This window comes from Benincasa hispida, chromosome 9, assembly GCF_027475165.1.
Source record: "Benincasa hispida cultivar pf3 chromosome 9, pf3_genome.v1.1, whole genome shotgun sequence".
Lineage (NCBI taxonomy): Eukaryota > Viridiplantae > Streptophyta > Magnoliopsida > Cucurbitales > Cucurbitaceae > Benincasa > Benincasa hispida.
In genome coordinates, this window is record NC_143486.1 from 9,960,960 (window position 1) to 9,978,408 (window position 17,449).

At 31.6% G+C, this 17,449-nt stretch overlaps 1 protein-coding gene across 1 annotated transcript; it reads left to right on the forward strand.

Moving 5' to 3' along the window:
- The first annotated feature begins 7,918 nt into the window (after positions 1-7,918).
- On the forward strand, positions 7,919-11,783 carry LOC120086589 (uncharacterized). Its single transcript, XM_039043315.2, has 6 exons — positions 7,919-8,321; positions 8,443-8,539; positions 10,646-10,902; positions 11,155-11,245; positions 11,328-11,394; positions 11,481-11,783. Exons 2-6 carry the CDS (start codon positions 8,535-8,537, stop codon positions 11,532-11,534), a joined length of 474 nt encoding a protein of 157 aa, XP_038899243.1. The 5' UTR covers positions 7,919-8,321; positions 8,443-8,534; the 3' UTR covers positions 11,535-11,783.
- Positions 11,784-17,449: the final 5,666 nt, after the last annotated feature.

Genomic DNA, 17,449 nt, shown 5'->3' on the forward strand with positions numbered 1-17,449 from the left:
TAAGATTCATATAATTATTATTTTTTATTACATCGACTACGAAGATGAGAGATTGAATCTCTAATATTTGAAAAGGAAGATTATATCAATTACCATTAATTAATATATGTAATTTGATATACCGTAAAGTTAATTAGCTAAATCATTTAACAAAGTATTTTGTTATAGAAAAAATTACTATGTATGTCGGGTGTAAAAGTAAAACACACAAATATATTAATTGTTTTCTAGTCCTATGATTTATGAGAAACATTATCATATTATTTATTAAAATGATAACATAATGTATTATTGTTAATTAATTAACTAAAAAACAATGAACACTCAAATTATTACTCTTGATAAAAGAAAATTGGAGGAATTCAAATTCGTTGACCTTAAGAGATTGAATAATAGATAAGAAGACATTTTTTCGAAGAAAAAGTCTCATTTTTTAATTAATAATGGACCGTGAAAACGATTTTCTGAGTAAAATTTTTAAAAAAATTGTCAAGGTTTTTAAAAATTTCAAAATTCCAACTTTATTCTTATATGATCAAGAAATTCAGGGTGGATATGAATCAAGACCAAGGGCCTTTTTGTCACTAAGACCAAGCATTTTATAATTTGTCTCTTGAGGTTTTTTTTTTTTTAAAAAAAAAAATATTTTTTATTATTTTTAATAATGGAAAGTTGAAATTTTGAAAATATTGGTGGCAAGCAAAGTTGGTAACTTGATATAGGATTTTTTTTTTTTTCAAGATATTTGATATTTTAAAATTTTGAGAATATGAGCTTGTGGGTGGTTGGCAGTTGAAATTTGCTAAAGATTCTGTATTTCTTTTAAAAACTCTAAATAATATACATGACATAAAACTAATAATATTTATTTTGTGAGATCCACCATTATTTGATTTTTGGTTTTTTAAAATTAATTTTACAAACACTATTTATAATTACAAATTTCTGTCTAATTTTATTGTCTACTCTCTACTCATGGTTTCAAAGACCATATAAAAAAAAAAAAATAGTTTTAAAAAAGTTGCTTTTACATTTATAAAATTTAATTGAAAATTCAAATGTGAAGATGGCATTATTGTACATGTATAATCTTAAATGAAAACCATTGTGTAGGATAAGGTAGGTATTTACTATGATGAGAAGTTTATATAGTTAAATATTTCCTTTGTTATTTTTTTGATTATGGGTCAACTTAGGTTATCAAATGGAGGAGTTTTTCAATCATTTTTACAACAACTTATAAGATTTGACTCACTCCGAAACATGATTTTGATCGTTCAAAATCAATTTGGTTGGTTTGAAAATTTTGTTTAATATTATAAAATCAAACATTAAATTAATTTTTGATCGATTAAAAATATCATTTATGAGTGATTTTAAATATGATAAAAGTGGTTTAACAATTTCAAAATCAATCTTTAAATGTGCAATAATCAGTAGATAAGTTCGGACAATTTTGAGATATATTTTTTCTATCTTTTTAGTTCAACAAATGCGTAGCAAGGTAGATTGAACCATCAACCTATAAGGATACAAATATCTAATTTGCTTAGATTGATAAATACATTTTCATTTAAGCTATTAAATTTTATCTATATTTAAGATCTTGTTTCATAATCATTTGATTTTTTTTTCTTTTTTAATTTTAGTCTGAAATTAAACTTATAAAAACATGGCTTCACTTATGAATTTCTTTGTTTTGCTATTTTTTTTTCTAGAGATGCTTTTTTTCTTTTCAAAATCCAAGTTAAATGTTGAAAAACCAAAAGAAGATTAAAAAAAAAATACTTGCTTTGATTTTGAAATTTGAATATGAACTCAAATATTTCTTTCGAAAAAACAAAAACAATGGTAAAAAAAAATTATGAGAAAACAAATACAATTTTAAAAAATCAAGATAAGATATCAATATATGGGAGTCTAACTTATGGTTTGTCTAGATTAACTAAAGAAAAAAATTATTTTTTTAAAAAAATCATTTTTATTTAAACTCTTTTGATAAAAAAATTTGTTTAAGATATACTTTAAAAGTGTTTCAAAAGTTATTTTGAGTGGTTGTCAAACACTTTAATCTTTTCCAAAATAACTTATTTTTAATATTAAACACTTAAAAAGTTAAATCTAAATACACCCTTATTCTTAAACCCTAGAAATATATTTAAGTGCTCCAAAAATTTGTTGTCTCTAGTTATTGTTACATACTTTTTGGATTATTTATTTATTTAAAAATATATATTTTGGATTATATATATAAAGTTCCATAACTATATAACATACACTAATGTATATGAACATATTAAATTAAAAGTAAAATATAAGTGACCCACCAATTATATGTGGCAAATTGATATAATTTGGACGGTTCAACATATTTTGGCAAAAGAATGATTTAATGGGTTGCTTTTCACAATTAGTATGTTTTGGGTAAAAGGCAACCAAAAAAGACCAATAACTTAATTTTATTTTATTTCATTGTCTTTTTCGATAGAACCAATAAAATAACTTAAAATAAAGTGGACAAAATAAAGATAAACCCACCAATTAAAAAGGTACAACAATCTAATCATGCTATGTTTTCCCTTTACATCTTATTATCCTTTAAGCTATGCTCTTTAATCACATTGTTTCTTCTTATAAATTTTTTTACAAACGGCAGTTACAATTATATCTAAAATTTTCAATGAGAAATTATTTTAAATGATAAAATTGTTAAAAATATTTATAAATAATAGTAAATATCTCCGCATTGCGGTCTATCACAAATAGATTGTAATATTTTACTATTATTTATAAATATTTTGATCCTAAATTTGAAAACAACCCATTTTTAATTGTAGATAATCGTGCCTTCAAATTTTTAATATTAAAATTGGATCTTCAAACTTATAATAGTTGTAGAAACTGAACTCTCAAGTGATAAAAATTGACCTCTCAAATTTATAAAATGGTTATAATTTATACAATTATGTAAGTTTGAGGATTCAATTTTTATAATTGAAAATGTGATGATATAATTATAATTACCACCCTACTTTAAGTGGGTTTTTCAATTTACCTTCAATTTTAATCAAAATACTTTTATATTTATTTAAAATGATGGATTCTTTTATAGTTGATTTATTTTAAAGAAAAAACAATTGAAATTTTTAGATTGAAAATAATTTAAGATATGAAAGCAAAAGGCAAAATTCTCTTGGCTCATCAGAGACTTTGAAATTCAAATGGTGGATGGAATTTGGTTGCACTGGAATTTAATAATTAAATTATTATTTGTGTACTTGTCTAAGTCAATTAAAATTGTGAATATTTTAGTGGAAACATAGAGTCCTAATATTTGATTAACTATTCTTTCTCAAAATATATATTTGATTAATTATATTTTTCAGATTGTTAATTATTAATTGTGTGTATTACCAAAACGTGGCAGCACTACAACCCATATAAAATAAGAGAGTTTTCTATGATATAAAAACAAATAAAATCTGTAAAACTGATTGCAAATATATAAATAATTATAAAAATATTACTTTTTAAAGAATAATTATTGTATATCTTATTTTATACATGTATTCAAAGCATTTGAAACTCACTCTTATATATGTGTTTTTTTTTTAAAAAAAAAAGAAAGAAAATTGACTAATTGAGCTGTATATTCTCATTACAGTCATCAATAATATATTTACATATTAATTGATGAACTTAAAAAAGTCGAAAAAATCATGTAATTATTGGTTTCTCTTAATATATATTTTTAAATATTTTATTCACAACAGGGGCGGAATCAAAAATTTTATATAGGGATCACTATATGTACAAGTTTAATGAAAAAAATCTATAAGTGAATGTAAAAAAGTGTTCATAACTTCATAAATTAATTAATTTAATACATTACAATTGTCATATACGAGTTTTCGTGTTTTGAAATCGATCATGATAACTTCGGTATCTAAATTATCAAAAATCATTTTCAATATAAGTTAGAAGATAATCATTCATTAATTGACCTCCAATTCGATTATACAATCAAGTCTTCACAATATGCATAGCAGAAAATGCTCCCTCTATAATAGTTGTGACAACAGGTAAAATCAATGTCAATGTGACTAATTTGGAAACTAATTGATAGGCCTTAAGTCAAATGCATTCAAAATTTAGCAAGTTAACTAAGCTTTTTTTTCTCTCTCTCTATATATAAACAAATGAATTACTTAGATTTAAGACATGTCACATAGAGAGTATTTGCTTCAGTAAAATGATTATTCAACTCTTGAAGTTGCATATCAATGATGACATAAAAAATTTCAACATGATAATGATGTAAATTTGTAATTGGCTGAGAATTTCACCTTTGTTGTCCTCGAATTAGAAATAGACCATCCATTTTAAGGACTTCAATATTATGACTATGTCAGAAATCAGAAATCATACTTAATTTTAAGGACTTCAATATTATGACTATGTCAGAAATCAGAAATCATACTTAACAACAAATCTAATCAAATTCTCTTGTTTTTTTTTTGTAGTATTTCTTTACAAATTTTGACTATATTCATTGCATTCAAAATATCCAAAATATTTTCCTTCTTTGAAAATGATACCTCTACAGTCTCTATTGTTGTTTTTCTTTTATAATATCTCCCAATATTAATTTTGAGGTAATTCTACAAAAGTATTAATAATAAGAATATTACATCTTATTATATAGATTTAAAAGCATCAAAACTTAAAGTCTAGAAATATTTTAAAACTTACTTGTCGAGCTCGTATATCCAAATGAGTGACAACAAATAATCCTCTAACTTGAACTTTGAAATTAATTTTAAAAACCTATACAAAGTAATGTGAATGTAAAAATAACATGGAAACAAATGAAAATATATATAGCATAATGAAATATAAAAATTATATAAAGAAAATGGACGAAACATTTTTAATAGAATGTTCTTGATAGTTGAGATTGAAAACTGAATTTCAAAATGAAGAAAAAAAAGTTTATAAACTGCCCAGTTCGGGATTTACATGAATTGGACTTTAAAAACCCATTAGAAATGAAAAATCTAGATAAAAAGTCATTTAAAATTCGAAATAAAATGTTAGTAAGCTGTAGGATTCAAACCCTTGAACTTCACCAAGTAGACAACACTCCACGCCACAAACTAGTCCCAATATTATTATTTAGGTTGAACTTTTATGTATATATTAATACATATCACTTTATGGTTTATATTAAAAACACAAAAGACAAATAAATTGACGGGGTACTTGCCCCGACCCGTATGTGGCTCTGTCCATGACTCACAATATGAATTTTTAAGTTATTAAAACAATAAAAAAATGGTCAAATTCAATGATCGAGGATTATCACGTTGAAAAAAAATCTATATTTCATTAATGTATTTTTATTAAAAAAAAAAAAAAGAAGTTAAAATACTCATTTTGTTTCTTATATAGGTGGGGTTGAGTTGTAATTAACTCCTTTATGTTATCAAAATTTTCAAATTAATGTTTATGGTTAGGTTTTACTTGGATGCTTGAATAATTTTTTTAAAAAAATCAATTTTAGTTTTATAGTTTGATCCAATCTATCACATCTATGTTGTAGGTATTGATATGAGGCACATTTTCCATTCACATCATAATGAACTTGTATTTTTATTTATTATCCCAAGAGTAGCCTTAGTCTTAATCCGCCTTTAGGGAGTGAAGTGAACCGGGGGTGATAGAATAGTGAAAGAATCGGTTTAGAACGTATCCGCTGCTAGAGTAACCGCTCGTCCTTTCTTCCTAGATGCTTTGAATAAGAATTGTATGGGAGTCGTCCTCGGAGGGACTTCCCGAATGACCGTACCAGGGAATTCTACCGTACTCCGTGAACGGAATTTGATTGAAAGCCTTGCCCGAGAATCTTTGCTTGGGAGCACCTTGGTTTAAACCATACGGCCCTAGAATAAAGAATTTGCCTGACTACATGCGAAAGCTTTTCCTTCCGCTGGCCTATAGAAAAGATCATGAAAGAGGCGATCAGAATGGTACTCGAATCCATTTACGATCCCGAGTTTCCAGACACATCGCACTTCCACTCGGGTCGAGGCCGCCACTCGGCCCTAAGACGGATCAAAGAAGAGTGGGGAACCTCTCGCTGGTTTTTGGAATTCGACATCAGGAAGTGTTTTCACACCATCGACCGACATCGACTCATCTCAATCTTTAAGGAAGAGATCGACGATCCCAAGTTCTTTTACTCCATTCAGAAAGTCTTTTCCGTCGGACGACTCGTAGAAGGTGAGAAGGGCCCTTACTACTCCGTCCCACACAGTGTACTACTATCGGCCCTACCAGGCAACATCTACCTACACAAGCTCGATCAGGAGATAGGGTGCGGTTCGCGAAAAAAGATAGCGAAAAAAATGATTCCTAGAGTCGAGACTAAGAGGAATGTATAAACCAATGCTTCCATAGATTTGATTTTGGTTTACAATTATAGCTTCCATACCTGTTTAGTTGGGATCTTTTTACGGATAAAAAAAAGACCAAGACAAGAGTCAAAGAAATGAAAAGTCAGCAATCCGAATCAGACACGCGAGACTCAAAATCTCGTGCTAAAGAGTGTGGAGGTTCGAGTCCTCTTCAAGGCATAATGGATCATTTCATAAAACATATATGCTTGACCTTTCTCGATGCTTTTTTTGGGGTGACTCACCAACCGACCCAGCAGTGATCGATGACAGAATGGTACGAACAAATCCAATGACTTGGATTTGGTAGTTCTCCATTTTCTTTTCTCTTTACCCCTTTTGATATTTGCGAGATTTTGAAAATGTTTCAAAGCGGCGAAACCTCGAGAGACTTTTCACTTGTCTTCTGCGTGAGACCTTACTTCTGCGACTACTCGACAAAATCTCCTTAAAGTCTCCTCGAGTAGTGTTATTTAAGAAACGACTGAAGTAGAAAATTCAAACCACATACCTCTTGATCACTAACAAATACCATATGTTAGTTGAATTATGCTTGTTTTTGGTAAATTTATATCTTTTAATATGGACATTTGTTTTATTTTAAAGTCCTGTATAATTTTTTTCTTGTAGTTTGCTCTTTCATTGTTTGTTGAATCCTTCCACCTATGATGTGTTATATAGATTTTACATCCTTGTAAAACGTGAAAATTCTAAAGAAGTTTCAATTTTTTGTATGACGAGTAATTGGTATAGAGTTGACGCTTTGGATTGGTTATCAAGAAGAAGGATACCTACTTTGGTTAAGCCATTTTGTGGCATTCTTTTAATTGTGACTATATTGAGACATTTTGGGATTTTTGTGTGTGTGTGTGTTTGGTTTGTAGCTCACTATACACCGAGGTAGCAGAGAGATGCTCGAGGAGTTCCTCCTTGCCTTTTCTTTTGGAGACAATGTTAGGTTTTTTTGGTAAGTAGATGTCTATGTAGTTTTATGGAGTTAGCAACAATATATATATATATATATAGAATTAGAGGGTTTGATGGGGATTCTAGTCCTTGTTAAGTTCCGTCTCCTATGTCAATATGTGCTTCGTGACTTTTTTTTTTTTTTAAAAAAATACATGTTATGTTTCACGTTGGTTTGACTCTCTTTCTTTTTGAGCTTAGGTTTTGAATATCTTTGTATTCTCTATTTTTTTTATTCTTAAATTTTTTACGACATGTATAAGACTTCAAATCTATATAAATAATAGATAATAATAATTAGATTTTTTGAGTAGATTAAAAAAAAATCCATACATAACTTATAAAATTCAACTAGATCTTGATGATCAAATTGAAACTTTTAGAACCATAGTAACTCGATTGAAATTAAGCACAAAGTTATTTGTATGAATTATTTAATATTTATAGATAAATTATTTTTAAAAAAACAAACCCCTTTAGACTAATTTAGACAAAAAAAAAAAAAGAATCAATTAAATATTTTATCGCTTAGAGATCTATTAAATTTAAAATTAAAAGTTTATAAATAGATTTTATAAGTTAACGCTTTGAATGACTATACTTTTAATTATTTAAAAACAAAATAAAATTTCTCGAATAAAAAAGAAGAAGAAGAAAAAAAGAAGGGAAACTGCAGAGCAGATGAGCGATCCCCGTTTCCAAGAATAAAAGTAAGGTTTTTCATCCTCCTCCAACCTCCTCCTTTCTATTCCCTTTCTTTATTTCACCAACTTCCCACAGAAGAAGAAGAAGAAGAAGAAGAAGAAGAAGAAGAAGAAGAAGAAGCCAGGATAAGAAGAGGAGCTTTCGATTCCAGAAGGAAGCTCAGAGAGTGACAGAAAGTGACATATAATTTCAAGGGTATCTCTTATTTTCCTTAGAATTTACTTCTATTTGTCTCTCTCTCTCTCTCTCTCTGTTTTTCTTTTAGATTTTCCATTGTGGGGTTTTCAACTAACATCATGACTCTTCTGATTCTCAGGAGCTGCTCTTTGATCTTCTTTCCTGGAATCGAATTTTCCTGGGGTTTTGTTTTCCCGTGCAAATCCTCATCACTTGGGGGGTTTTTCATTCATGGGGTAAATTTTCTAATTATCTTAATTCATGCCTTTTTGAAGTTTTCTTGTTATGCAAATTTTAGGAGTTTTGATTACATGGTTAGATATGCATATATACTGGGAGGAATCAATATGGAAATTCAGCATTTGGGTAGTTTTCTTTTGGCTAGATCGGAAGAATGCTGTGGTTTGCATTTGGTTTTGTTCGGCTCAATTAAGGATTCTTGAGAACTTGTCCAAGCTGGTTTTCTGTAGCTGCTGTGTTCTCCATTGTTCAATTAATTTAAAAGCATAAGGCTTCTCTCACTTTTTTGCTACTTTTTCTATGCTTTAAGTTAATTTAAAATAATCACTGGGTATGCTTGATGTTTGTTGACTATGTTGAAAAGCTAACGACTTAAAGCTTCTAAAAACTAGTGTTCATTTAGCATGGTATATCTATCTTGAGTTTGGATTTCTTCAATGTTATTTATTCCACCTTTATTCATATTTATAATTCATGTGTTTAGGGTTTGTGATATTAATAATTCATCTGGTTAGGCTTTGTGTTGTTAATCTTATATATACAAGGCTTGAGTTGACTTAATGGTTAATAAAGGTCAATGTAAATGATAAAAGGTTTAAGGTCATTAGTCAGTCAATGTGTTTTGTTAATTTGTTATCAGTTTGTTTATTATTCAATTTGTGCGTTGGACTTATATTTCTCTAATAAAATCCATTTGCTGACTGATCCATAAAATCAATAATATTGAATGGGTTCAAGCTTTGATGACCACTTACTTGGTAATTAGATTTAATATTCTACCAGTATTCTACTTCTTTCTTTTTCTTTATAAGGAACCGTACTTTTATTGAGGAAAAAAAAAGGAGAGAATACAAGGGCATTCAAAAAATAACCAATCTCATAAAAAGAGGGATTCTCACTGAAAAAAGAGGAGTTCAATTGAGCAAAATAAGATCCAAATGATAATTACAAAAAGAATTTGGCACTGATGCTCGAAGAGAAATATAAAAATAGAACCTAATTAGGTACCAATATCCCTATTGTCCTACTCCACCTCTAAAGATCCTATTGTCACCCCATCCCCACCCCTGAACTCGTTGATATCTGGCTATAATCCCTATGACGGGAGAACTAAAAATGAGTTTTCTTGGTAAGTGGTAACTAAATGTAGTAGGGCCAGGTAGTTGTCTCATGAGAATAGTCAAGGTATCCACAAGTTAATCTAAACATTCAAACAAAGGAGGGAAGAAAAATCAGACCCCACATGTTAGGCAGAGTCTTAAGATTATATGGAAAAAGTTAAATTTACTTTGACCTAGAGATTTAAAATTTTTGGGCTCAATGATGATTTTACAGCCATTATGATGATTATTGCTATGTGAGGCCAGTGCAAACTGTTGGACATTTGATTGACTTTTTCCCACTTCTGCAAATATCAATAGTTATGGAATGTTGGCATACGCTGCTATAAGCTCTGTCATTTGTAAAACCTAAAAGTTGTCGATCATTCAAATATTTCATCATCAGTGTTTTATTTTAAGTCCTGTCAAACTATTTGTAGTCATCTCTTCTCCCTGGCTTACATGGTTGGAGCTTGAAAGGGATTGGGAGGTTAGATCAGATATATATCTGGAGTACACCCACCCATCTAGACAAGATTTTATAAGAATATTGCTCATCTCAGTTTCAGCCCAGGAGCCTTATATATATATATATATATATATAGTTATTGCAGTTATGAACACAATGATTGACTTTGATGCATCTTTTATTAATAATAATCTGTTAATACTCAAGTAGGTTGTACTGTGTTCAGTATAGACAACATAGCTTTTCAGTCAGTATAAAACATCAGGTTTCCCATTAACCATATCATGGTATTAGGTCTTAAGTGATTACTTCGTTTATGAGACTTAAATATGCTATCATTTAAACTAGAAAAATACATTATCTAAATTGAATCTGTTTTGGCTCTTCTATCCCCCTCTGAAATGCTTCCTTTGAGATGCAAAGATCTAGGTGTTTACTACTGATTTGATGAAATGAGGTGCTTGCAGGTGTCTTGAGATATTTTGAGCAGGTATTTATCAGTTATATGATCACGTTTGTTTGTAACAGAACAGTGGTTGTCTTGGATGCTACACGAAGCCGAAACTAAAATCTGAGCTGAATGAACCATCGAAAGGTCAACAAATCCAATGTCGTGGATTAAGGAAACCCAGCCTATCAGAGGATTTCTGGACTACTAGTACATTTGATGTGGACAACAGTGCAGGTCAATCACAAGGAAGTATGTCATCGATGAGTACAATCAACCAGATGCACGATCCACATGGTAGCTCGGGCAATATACCCAACCCTTCAGAGTTTATAAATCATGGTGATTTTCTCCCCCGCTCGCTCTAAATTTTCAGTTACTTTAGACTTAAGACTGTTGAATGGATGATTTGTTTAAGTTTCTAGTGTGTATTTCGCTTATTTGTTCGTTCACCATACCTTTTTATGACACAGTAGTCTCCTTATTTTTCTTTGTGATTATCCCATTTCTTTGAAGATTGGCATTGGCACAAGTAACCATTTCCCATTTCTTTGAACATTGGCATTGGTAACTATATTTGGATCTTGGCTGTAGGCCTGCTTCTGTGGAATCAAACTAGACAACGCTGGACAGGGAATAAACGATCCGAAAACCGAGCACCGCAGTTTCAAGAACCCAAGTTAGAGTAAGCTGCTCTCTAGTCTGACAGATTAACATAATCGAACATTGGTACTTCTTTAGTATTAATCTTGGCTTTTCTCTTGCAGTTGGAATGCAACCTATGAAAGTTTACTAGGGAGCAACAAGCCATTTCGTCAACCTATTCCGCTTGGAGTAAGTTCTTGACCGATCTTAACTCTTTCGTGTACTGGAAACCAAATTGAATCTAATCGTAGATTGATGTTCATTAAAACATGCAGGAAATGGTAGATTTTCTTGTGGATGTATGGGAACAAGAAGGGTTGTATGATTGATTAATTTGAAGGGAGTCGCAGTGTCAAGGGCTTCATTTGAACCATTGAAATCTGCCTTGTATTTGCTGAAACGCATTCAAATTAACGTTTTCCCTGCCGCCTGCCTGCCTATTTTTGGTGCTTGGTTTGTTTCTCTCTTAATGCCTTGGTTTGGTAATTGCTGTAGAGTTTTTATATCTTTACTCTGTTGTAGAAAATTCAGCTGTGATGGAAATTACTATTTTTGCAAATTATTTTCTTTCCTCCAAATAATGATGAACAGATCTCGAGCATAAATTTTCCCTGAGAACCAAACATAAATTACAAAGTTGGACTCTATAGTGTAATACTATGGGTTAAATTACAGAGTTAGGTCTCTATTATTTGTATTTCCTTAGTCTCTAAGCTTTAAAGTAATAAACTTAGTTCCTAAACTTTATAATTTTTAAAAACTGATGGATCTATTAAATGGAAAATTGTAAATTTATATTTAATAGATCAATTAATTTGTAAAAATCTCAAATTAGTCAATGACCTCTTGATCCAGGAAAAGACATGAATGGCATAAGCTTGAGATAGAAAGCTTTAGATTTCTATTTGCTCAAGCGTCTAATAAACTTTGATCAGCTAACCCAACACAAGGCTCTTTGATATATTTCTTGTTGGAAGTGAAGGGATTGAATTGTATAGAGGAAATGCATGTTTTCAATTAATGTTTCGAATTTATATGAAATTATAGGGAACATAGACAAATTCTTAAAATAATAAAGTAATTCAAGTAAAAAAGCATTATCTTTGAAGACAGATCTTCAATTTTCTTCCATTCCTGATCACAACAACTCTTCTTTGATTTCGAACAAGACATTACCACCAAGATCTTTTCCGCTTTGGAAGAGGAGAATTTTATTGTAAAAGTGTGTTGAGAGAGATCTAGTTTTTGGTGGAGAGAATTTTGTAGAGAACACAAGATCAACCATTATATTTTCTCTACTGAGTACCTTAAGTGAGAGATGAATGGATGGGGATTTATATCTCCCTTCCACCATTATGTAGAATAACTTAGAGGGAGTTATTCTAATTATTCTATTACTTAAATAATATAATAAATCTAATTTAATATATTATTACATAATAATAATATTAATTAATTAATTAATATCATATATTTAATTTAACTTAAATCATATTCAAATAATAACCTCTAACATAACCTATGGTTTTAATATGAATCTCATTCATATAATTAATATTTGAATCTTGTTCAAATATTTATCTCTCTCATATAATAAAGTGTGTAAATTAACTTTATGTATTTATATATATTATATTAATCATATTTTATACAATTAGTTCCCTTATTTAATTTGAACAATTCAAATAAATAAAAAAAAAATAAACGATTATGTTTTTACCCTTAGTGAGCTAGTAAGAGGACCACCTAATGGACCTACAGATTAGAAGCTTCAATGATACGAGATTAATTAATTAATTAATCAACATTCATTAACGGCATGTCACTCCACTAAAGACCCACAACTGCACTCTTTGAACTATAAATATATTTTTGTGTCCATGAATATAACCAATCAATAGTAAGTCAATCTTTCACGAATCACTTGTAATTACAGATGAGTCAAATTACCATTTTACCTCTGTAATTACATCTAACTCCTTAAGCCCCATTGATTCTCTAATGAACAACCTGTTTATGGTCTTACGGAAGGGATTGAATCCCAAGTAGAAGTGCGTGAACATCATGCGAATTTAATTTCAATTTAAGATACAACTAGAAAATACAGAGAATAATTAAAAACTAGATAAACATACTCAAGATTCAGCATGCTAGATAAGAGGAGAATTGGAGGACTTACCCTTAAAGAACAGTTTCTTCCGATCTCACAAACGACAATGTTCCAGGTCTCACCTCCACGAATGTCACAATGGCAACAACAAAAATGATACCACCACAAGGACTTCCTTGTTATTCTTTAGGACGAGAGTCATCGCGGAGTTGTGGGCTCACTATGATTAATTTGTGGAGAAGGGAACAAATGATTTTTGTGAGAGAAATCACTTAGGAATTTTTCAAGTGAGTTTTTCTTTGGGCCAAATCACTCGTGAATCAAGAAGGAGGAAGAAGAAGATCTCTCCTCTATAAAAAAACGTGGGAGGTTATTGTTGAGAGATAAAAAAGGGGAAGTTATACAAAAATAACCTTATTTATAATTATTTAAAAAAAAACAAAATAAATAAATAATATTTTGAATTTTATATAATAAAAACTTTATTATATATTAATAAACTATATGTTATATCACATATAACATATAAACTATAGTTTAAATTATATCACATATAATATCACATATAGTTTATTAATCTCTCATATAACCTATAGAATTAGTATGAATCACATTCATATTAATTTCAACCTATAGTCTGAAGGAACTCTTATTCAAAAGTACATACGAGCAGAAGCAGATCTATCCAATTCATTGTGATAAAATTTCTACATATACATTCAAAAATACTAAAATGCATTCATAATGCTAAAGAGATCAAAAAATCATACCAGCTGGAGACTTCTTCTTCACAGCAAATCTCGTTTTTTCTAAGACGGTAAACTACTGCTCAGCAAAACCCAATCGTCTACCTCGAATAGTCTCTACACGAACAAAAAGAAACAGAGATGACACCACCACTCAGAGCCCTCAGTATTCTTGGAGTGAGAATCCAAAGTGTGGGCTTCTTTCGGATTTGGTAGAGGGAAGGAGGAAGAGAGATCGTATACAACGATCAAGCAAGTGGGAGATGGCTCGTCTATCGTATAGACAAAATGTTTGATCGTTTAGGTGAAGTATACGATCGTGTAGGAAAAAGGTAAGCGATCGTCTAAACGATCGTGTAGAAAAACTAAGCGATCGTCTATACGATCGTTTAGTAAATAGCACGCGTGGGTGTAATCGTTAAACAATCGCTTAGCACTATCGTACAGGTAAGCGATCGTTCAAGCACTATCGTATAGGCACATATTTTCTAAGCGATGACACACTTCAACACAATGTCCACGCATCACATGCTTAACACACCGTGAGCTATTTATGCGTCTCAAAATGATCTTTTAACTTACTCACTTGTTATTAATACAGAAGAGACGTCGCCTCATTACCCTTTTAACCGTCCAAGTAATAGACAATGAATATGATCACATCATATTCATAATTTATGAATTAAGATCACATATTAATCATAGTATTTTTCCTCCACTAGATATAAATCATATTTATATTCAATTTCCTCCAAATTAATGTATCTCATACATAAAGTTAATTATATCATATACAATTAACTAGTTAATTATATCATATACAATTAACTAGTTCAATTATATCATATATAATCAAACTCCCTCTTGTCAATTTGAACATTTCAAACTAATCCAAAAATTGACTCTTAACTTGTATCCAAGCTACAAAGGGGACCTTATGGACCTATGGCTCGAAACTCCAATGGTACGTGAATAGCTAACTAAACTCTTTAGTCACGATATCCACCATCCGTTAACTATTAGGCATTCCACTAAAGATCGACAGTTGAACTCTTCTTGCCATAGATATATTTCTATGTCCATTGGATATAACCAATCATTTTTACGATGACCCTTCACAGTGCTCGTAATTATAGCAGGCCAATTTACCATTTTGCCCCTGTAGTTACATCTTCCTCCTTAAGTACCACTGATCCCTCTAATGAACAATACAACATAGTCCTACTATGTGTGAATACCTCTCGAGCTATGAGAAGGTGTGTGGCGCCACATCGTTCAAGCCCCAGGATCAACCCTTACGAGAACAATCTATCTACTTACCCCTGCTTCGGGGAAGTAGTGAACTCCATCTTGTGAAGTTGAGTTCCCAGCTCCAAAAATAGACGAATCCCCAAAGTGATAGGTTTGAGTTGGCGCACTGGCCACTCACACCCATACAAATCAAAGGACCACCATCAATAGCAAGAGTTCCCAACTCACTCAGGATTGAGGTCATGTTATCTGTGATCATCCTAGTGAAGTGAAGTCTCAATCATGAACGGAATTATATGATGAGACGTTAACACTTCGAGGTCAGGTCTTATACAAACTCTTTGTATAGGACGCCCCCGCTCGCATGTCCACTACACAAATGATCAGGATCAGACCATCTGTGACATCTGTGACAAGTCACAACACTTGTAACAATTCCACAAAGCAGACTGCGCCCGTAGTGTTACTACGATAAGGTTTTCCTCCTATATCCATATACTACAGACTATTTTGGTTGTCACTTAAAACATGATCCATTTGTATGTCACTACACACTGAAGGATCTCATATCTAAGAGTTCCATGAGTGCGTTCGGATCGCTCCGATCTCACAGTGACCGAAATACAAAAATATACATTCAACATACAGTTATGCAAACAAACACTAATTATCCACATGCTAAGAACAAGAACATAACAAGGGAAAGAGTTCCACACTAGTTGAAGATGTTCTTCACACTTTGGAACTCCAACGCAGCAGAATCCTCCAAGCGATCTACCAACGCCCAACAGTAATGTCAACAACAGCAGCAGGAACAACCGCACGAACACGAACGTCGTGGGGACGACACCACCACTAAAGAGCCCAGGTATTCTCGGAGTGAAAACCCAAAGGGTGGTTGATAACGAGTAGAAATGCACGTTATTATAGTGCTAAATTATTAAACAATGAAGGTTTGCGTTGATAAAATATGTCAGATTGCGTCCAAATAGTATTAAGTTTTTAAAATTGCGGTCGCATGCATCCATCGTATAGAAACAGTTAATTTTTGTATTTTATGTAGAATATGTGTTGGTGCAAGGTGAAAAACGCGATCACAAGAAATCAATGGTCGAGCGCAGCATCACCGCAAGGCTTTGCGGTGATTTGTGTTTGCAAACATCTGCTCAAGAAGGATTGCCGCATAGAGTCGCCGCAACTTGGTGAGCGCATCTGGTGAAAGGCATAATTAATCACGATGGGATAGAAAACTGATGACAGTCGAATCCGAATTAAGTTGACAGCCGCTAACGATAATAACTACATCCAGCTTTTCGGTGACAAATATTCGGCGCATCAGTCAGAGTATTAAAGCCTTCCCATACGTGTAATCATAAGAGAGAAGCTGCCTTTCACCCAAAGCCCTATAAATACCGAAGGCATCCTTCAGAAAAGAAGTTCGAACACTTAGAGAATTTTCCTAGTCTTTAGCCTTATCCATAGTTTTCCTTTTTGTTTTAAGGCGGATCAAGAGAAGAGCCGAGACGCCGGAAGATCGCTCAGGGCAACTCGAGAGAGATCCCTGAGGCGTAAAAGCAGAGAGTGGGCCGACTCTCGCGAGAGCGAGATTATCTTTTGAACACGAGTAGAAAAACAGTGTAAAAGCCTAGGTAGCAAGAGATTGCTACCAGGCTTTTTATTCTCGTCTTGCATTGTTATTCTGTACTTCAACTTTATATTTATACAATGGAAGTTCTTATTCTACATCTGTTCACTCTCTTAGCACGCATGAGTAGCTAAATTAATCGAATGGGTTGGGAAGAACTAAGCTAACCACACCTAGGATCTTCAACGCATGCGGTTGTTTTGTTTTATATTGTGCCCAACACCCTTTTAGAGCTACTCGAGAGAGAGTCTAAAGAAAGAACCTAATGACTCGAGAGAGCTAAGTTAGAATCTAGACTCGAGAGAGTGAGATTAGATCGGCATAAGCAAGAGATAGGGACTTAGAGATAAGCTTTGTTTGTCAACCTGCATCGCATGCAACCTAGAGATAGGTATGATATTATGTGGTCGCATTATTTGTGTGGATGTCATTTTGTCATCGCATAAATAGGAATAGAGGCTTATGTGTAGGGCCTATATACTTATCGCATAT